The sequence below is a fragment of the Micromesistius poutassou genome (genome assembly GCF_964030765.1).
Source record: "Micromesistius poutassou genome assembly, chromosome: 24".
Lineage (NCBI taxonomy): Eukaryota > Metazoa > Chordata > Actinopteri > Gadiformes > Gadidae > Micromesistius > Micromesistius poutassou.
The window spans coordinates 4,658,340-4,665,060 of record NC_140294.1 but is presented as its reverse complement, the minus strand read 5'-3'; the positions used below and the strand labels follow the sequence as shown (position 1 = coordinate 4,665,060).

The 6,721-nt window shown below is 45.4% G+C and overlaps 1 protein-coding gene across 1 annotated transcript in view; it reads right to left on the bottom strand.

Moving 5' to 3' along the window:
* LOC311369651 (histone deacetylase 4-like) overlaps nucleotides 1-6,721 on the bottom strand; it is an 80,294-nt gene that overhangs the window by 4,283 nt on the left and 69,290 nt on the right. The window contains exons 20-25 of the mRNA XM_084487869.1: nucleotides 6,071-6,158; nucleotides 4,339-4,458; nucleotides 3,873-3,970; nucleotides 3,351-3,469; nucleotides 2,829-2,962; nucleotides 2,354-2,438 (exon numbers count right to left, since the gene is read on the bottom strand). Of these exons, the coding sequence (XP_084343995.1) occupies nucleotides 2,354-2,438; nucleotides 2,829-2,962; nucleotides 3,351-3,469; nucleotides 3,873-3,970; nucleotides 4,339-4,458; nucleotides 6,071-6,158 (644 nt within the window). The remainder of the gene's footprint in view (nucleotides 1-2,353; nucleotides 2,439-2,828; nucleotides 2,963-3,350; nucleotides 3,470-3,872; nucleotides 3,971-4,338; nucleotides 4,459-6,070; nucleotides 6,159-6,721) is intronic.

Here is a 6,721-nt window from a genome sequence, read left to right as displayed (position 1 = left end):
TGAGAGGGAGAGAAGGAAGAGAGAAAGTGATAGATTGAGAACGGGACAGAGAGAGAGAGAGAAAGAGAGAGGAGGTAGAGAGAGAGAGAGAGAGAGAGAGGAGGTAGAGACAGAGAGAGAGGAGGTAGAAAGAGAGAGAGAGAGAGAGAGAGAGGAGGTAGAGACAGAGAGAGAGGAGGTAGAAAGAGAGAGAGAGAGAGAGAGAGAGAGAGAGAGGAGGTAGAGACAGAGAGAGAGAGGAGGTAGAGGTAGGGAAAGAGAGAGAGAGGTTTGGAGAAATTAGGGCGTTTCATCTTTATATCCATTTAGTAAAGCCCAGTATCTTTCCAGCTGGGAGTCGATCACCCCTACACCACGACACCAGAGGGTCTTCCATCTCAGGACCCGAGAGACCATCCCAGTGTGATGTGGGACCCGACCGGCCACGCCCTGAGAACACATGGTGTGGGGATCCTGGCCTTCAAACAATAGCATCACCAATCATTGACACTCCCTCGGCCCGTTCATGTGTCCACCAGGGGGCAGTAGAGCGTTTAAAACCCAAGAGCTACTGATGACAGGAGGAGTCTTCTACAAGAAAGAAGGCCGCCCCCCACTCCTCTCTCTCCCCACTCCTCTCTTTCTCTCCCCCCTTCTCTCTCTCTCCCCCCACTCCTCTTTCCCCCCCTCCTTCCCTCTTTCCGCCCACTATTCTCTCTTGCTATCCCCCTCCTCCCTCTTTACCCTCTCCCCCCAATGCTCTCTCTTCCCCCTCTCCCCCCACTCCTCTCTCTCTCTCCCCAGGCCCCCTCTCTCTCTCCCCTCCTCTCTCTCCCCCCCTGCAGGCTGTGTTTGATCCAACACCCTGTCATGGCTCTGTGTTCCCTCATGTGGATACCACATATTGACCAGATAACCTGCCCTGCATGTGTGTGTGTGTGTGTGCATGGGCCATCGATGTGTGTGTGTGTGTGTGTGTGTGTGTGTGTGTGTGTGTAAGTCACAAATGCTGTTATATGTACAAACTGTGTCAAGATGACAGCTTGAGATGTCCTCAGCTGACCTTTTCCCCAAACTGTGAATACGGGACAAGAGTTTAAATAGTCTTTCTTTTATAGCATCAGACTTGTTCAAAGATTTATTTACAACGTTTTTGCATTTATATTTAAAGTATATACATCTTTACATCTTTCTTTTCAGCATATTTGTTCTTTACAACTGTCGTGTGTTGTCTTGTTTGAGAATAAAAGCACAAAGAGAAGCCCGTAGCATTCTTTGAATGCTATTTTGTAACACGCCTCTAAATGTGTGTGAGTTGTAAGCCGAAACCAACCCAAATCTGCATTAAAGTCCCTCCCATTTTGCCTCAGTGTGTCTCTTATTTTGTAATTGTATCTCTTATTGTGTAGTGGAGCCTCTTTTTGTGTAGTAATGTCTCTTTTTGTGTAGTAGTGTCTCTTACTGTGTAGTAGTGGCTCTTAGTGCGTAATGCTATGGTGTCTTATTTTGTAATTGTAGCTCTTATTGTGTAGTTGTATCTCTTATTGTGTAGTAATGTCTCTTATTGTGTAGTAGTGTCTCTTGACTTATTGTGTATTAGTGTCTGATATTGTGTAGTCGTGTCTCTTATTGTGTAGTAGTGTCTCTTACTGTGTAGTAGTGTCTCTTACTGTGTAGTAGTGTCTCTTACTGTGTAGTAATGTCTCTTAGTGTGTAGTAGTGTCTCTTGACTTATTGTGTAATAGTGGCTCTTATTGTGTACTACCATGGTATCTTATTTTGTAGTTCAGTCTCTTATTGTGTAGTAGTGTCTCTTATTGTGTATTACCAAGGTGTCTTATTGTGTAGTAGTCTTTCTCATTGTGTACTACTATGGTCTCTTATTGTGTAGAAGTGTCTCTTAATGTGTAGTAATGTCTCTTATTGTGTAGTAGTGTCTGATATTGTGTAGTCGTGTCTCTTATTGTGTACTATTATGGTGTCTTATTTTGTAGTAGTGTCTCTTAATGTGTAGTAGTGTCTCTTAATGTGTAGTAGTGTCTCTTAATGTGTAGTAGTGTCTCTTATTGTGTAGTAGTGTCTCTTAATGTGTAGTAGTGTCTCTTAATGTGTAGTAGTGTCTCTTAATGTGTAGAAGTGTCTCTTATTGTGTAGTAGTGTCTCTTATGGTGTAGTCATGTCTTGTATTGTGTAGTCGTGTCTTGTATTGTGTAGTAGTGTCTCTTATTGTGTAGTAGTGTCTCTTATTGTGTAGTAGTGTCTCTTATTGTGTAGTAGGGTCTCTTATTGTGTAGTAGTGTCTCTTATTGTGTAGTAGGGTCTCTTATTGTGTAGTAGTGCGGTAAGGGGTGGTTCCAGCGGCGGGTGGACCTACTGTGCGTCTCGATGACCTTCTCCAGGGAGCGGACAGCGTTGGGGTTGGGCCTCTGCTCCAGGACGGCTTTGGGCAGCGGATCCAGCTGGGGACAGAAACACCAAAACAGTTGATCACAACATTGTTCTTTATTATTAATTCAAAAGAAGGGAAATCGGGTTTTGTATTAAAAGTATTATACTTGTATTTTGATTATTGATTATTGCATTCATATTGTATGCTATTAATCATCATTTGTGTTGCTGAATTTTCTCCATCCATTCCCAATTCATGGGATGTAGTATTACAGTTATTTTTACAACAGTTTCTGTTGTAGTTCTAGTACTTTCCACCAGGGGTCAGTGTCACATCGGAAGGGAGGAGCCCAGGCAGAATCAGCTCATTGATAAAGATACACACAGGGGCCATTTTGCTCAAGGACCCTCTACAGAAGAAACTGCCGATGTTGGGGTTCGAACCCAGAACCTTTCGTTACCTCCTGGCCCAGCAGGGCGGCCACACACGCCTCCGAAGCGTCGCAGATGGCGGTGAGGTCGTGACCCCCCTCCAACGCCAGGATCACTCTCCCCCCGGCGAGGGTCATCAGCTGACGGGTCAGGTGTCCAAAACCTGGGGGCGCAGGAGGAAGAGAGAGAGGGAGGGAGAGCAGTAGAGACGATGACAGAGAGAGACCGTAACAGAGAACGAGACAGAGAGTGAGATGGAGCGAGGGAGTAAGAGATAGAGTGGAGGGAGCGAGACACGGACAGAGGGAGGGAGAGTGTGAGAGAGAGAGATAGAAAGAGAGCATCAAAGACAAATATATGCACAGCACGATAGACCACAATAGCAATCTGAAAAATGTTCTTTACACAGGTATAAACTGTTGACTAAGACGGTCCACCACTGGCTGCCCTGCCCTGCTCTGACTGTAGCTGGATGTTACAGTGAACCGTGCAGGAGCCGCCCCCACCACCCCTCTCTCCACGGAGACATCGCTGGGTGGGCCTCAACTCACATTTGGAGGTGAGCGTGTAGCCCCCCAACGGAGGGGGGTGTCCCTCCACGGCGTCAAAGCCCGACGAGATCAGCACCACGTCGGGGGAGAACTCACTGGCAATGGGCATCACCACCGTCCTGGGGACCAGAGAGGAAGTGGCATCACAGAGAGAGAGAGGAAGAGTGATGTCATGGAAAGAGAGAGAGGAGGAGGAGAAGTGATGTCATGGAGAGAGAGAGAAGTGATGTCATGGAGAGAGAGAGAGGAGGAGGAGAAGTGATGTCATGGAGAGAGAGAGAAGTGATGTCATGGAGAGAGAGAGAGGAGGAGGAGAAGTGATGTCATGGAGAGAGAAAGAAGTGATGTCATGGAGAGAGAGAGAAGTGATGTCATGGAGAGAGAGGAGGAGAAGGAGGAGGAGATGGAGATGTGCAATGTCACAGTGTGAATACACGTGTGTATTGTGTGTGTGTGTGTGTGTGTGTGTGTGTGTGTGTGTTTGTGTGTGTGTCTCGTGTGAACAGGGATCAGGTGAGTTACCTGAAGGCAGCCAGGTACTCTGCGTCTCCCATGGGGGGGTCCAGACCCCCGGTGAACGCTACGTTGACATTGAAACCCACCCCTGCACCACTTCCCACCTGCACAAACACACACATACACACACACACAAACACACAAACAAACATTAGGAAACACACTATGATGACGCTGATTGATCAAGAGAGATTCTTGTATGCACACGCAAACATGCACACACACAAACACACACACACACACACACACACACACACACACACACACACACACACACACACATCTCTTCCACTGTGGTCAGGATTAGAGATAAGAACAAAATCTCTGATCTCTTTATTGATGGAGATCTCTTTGGGTCTCTTTCATTCTCTCTCTCTCTCTCTCTCTCTCTCTCTCTCTCTCTCTCTCTCTCTCTCTCTCTCTCTCTCTCTCTCTCTCGCACGCTCTCGCTCTCTCTCTCTCTCTGCCTCACCTCATCGGGCGCACCGCTGCCGGGGAAGAAGTTCCCGTCGTCATAGCGATGGATCGACAGGTAGAGGACATTGGGGTCGTCGTAGAAGGCCTGCTGGGTGCCGTTGCCATGGTGAACGTCCTGAGAGGCGGGAAGCAGAGCAGCGCACAACCGATCACTCAACTCTCCTCGACCAATCACCATCAGTTATTCGCCGAGCATTACGGTCAGTCATAAAAGAGCAACACTAGTGTAATAAAAAAGTAATTTAATGAGTAAAATATTAAAAAGAGTGATTTAAGTTTGTTTTAATTTCCCGTACAGGATTAACTAAACTACCTTAGTGCCCAGAAACACAAAGAGCTTTTTGTGTTTTGTACAATTTCTCAGTATAATTATCTGCGTTGTTAATCGTCAATGCAAATGATTATTTATATTTATTACACAGCTTTTCTCAATGCTGTGGAATGCTCCGTTAACTTGAATGGGCCTTCCCGACTTCCGGTGGTCAATTATTTTTTGATAATTGGAAGGAAAGTGGATTTTTTGCCTCTGATTCACGTCTTTTGTATCACTCCGCAAGTAGTCCAGTAACTTATCAACCCCAGCGTATTCGGTTGCTAAGCGACGTCAACAGTTTTGGCAAGTAGCCGTGTAATAAGCAGGATAATGTATAGAACGTCGAAAGAATAAGTAAGGGGTAATGAACGCCGGGCATTATTGGGACCGGCGTTCTATACATTATCCCTTACTTATTCTTTGTTTGTTGAATATCGCGATGACAGGAACTGAAACTGGGTTACCAGTTCTGTCAAACTGCATCGGCAGCTTCTCTCTGATTGGGTGACTGGAGGTGATGTCACTTGATGCCACATGGCCACTTTATCAACAACTGTCAACAAGTGAGGTCATTGGGTCAACAAACGCACTTGTTTACTCCCTTTGGCGCCATCATTGAAGTTGTAATAAATGTATGTTATCTAGTTTCTGGTTGCACTTTAATTGCCTGAGAAACAATTGTGTCCGTATGGCAATTCTAATGAATTACGGCTCATTGAGTTGAATCCAGGTGATAAAGAGCCTGGTTAACTCATGTTCAGTGAACTTGAGTATGGCTCCCTGTCCCATAATAAAAGATCTAACTGTTCTGTTCTGTCCTTCAGAAGCTGTGGACCTCTGGGCCGTTCAATGCAGAACCATCTTTTACCCTTAAGTGTGCTGTAATGTCAAGTCCTTGGAGATTATGTGTTACGTGTGTGTGTGTGTGTGTGTTTGTATGTGTGTGTTATGTGTGTGGGTGTGGGTGTGTGTGTGTGTTTGTGTGTTATGTGTGTGTGTGTGTGTGTGTGTGTGTGTGTGTGTTTGTGTGTTATGTGTGTGTGTGTGTGTGTGTGTGTGTGTATGTGTGTTAGAGATGCACGGATGGGCTATTATTTCATCCGCAATCGCATCACAAAACGCATCATCCGTCCACCACCCATCTGCACAACATTTTGACAAATATTCAAAACCGCACCTACCCGCTGATATTATCAATGTGTATATCATTTTAATTTGATTGGTTAAACCGCCACCCCGCCCAAATTTAATAAAAATCAAAAATTTTGTCACTATCAGCTGCCCGATCCGCGGTTTAGACCGCCAACCGCGCATCTCTAATGTGTGTATATATGTGTGTGTTAATCATATGTATGTGTTTGTGCGTGTGTGTGTGTGTGTGTGTGTGTGTATGTGTGTGCGTGTGTTTACTGACCCAGTCCACGATAAGGATTCTGTTGACGCTGAGTCGCTGCTGCAGCAGCTTTGCAGCGATCGCCACTGAGTTGAAATAACAGAATCCCCTGGGGGAGAGGGGTAGAGACACATGGAGAGAGAGAGAGAGAGAGAGAGAGAGAGAGAGAGAGAGAGAGAGAGAGAGAGAGAGAGAGAGAGCGAGAGAGAGAGACAGAGAGAGGTACAGATAAAGATGAAGAGAGAGAGAGAGACAGAGAGAGAGAGACAGAGATAGGTAGAGAGAGAGGTAGAGAGAGAGAGAGAGCGAGGGAGAGAGAGAGGTAGAGAGAGAGATGTAGAGAGAGAGAGAGAGAGAGAGAGTAGAGAGAGATGGATGGACAGAGAAATAGAGATAATTCAAGTACATTTTCACTAATTCATTGTTTTTTTTGTTATACTTTGAAACCAATTCGTCTGTTATTTTATTCTTTTGTGTGTTGACAATGTACGATTCCTATGCTAATAAAGCTCTTTGAATTCAATTGACAACAGGCGGTAGAGAGAGATGGGGAGAGAGTTAAAATGGGGGATTTATGTCTGTGTTTCAATACATTTGAAGTGCACTCTAGAGAAGCAACGAGTAATAAATGAACGGCTGTCAGCAAAAGCGAGACTCTTCAGAAAAGTATAA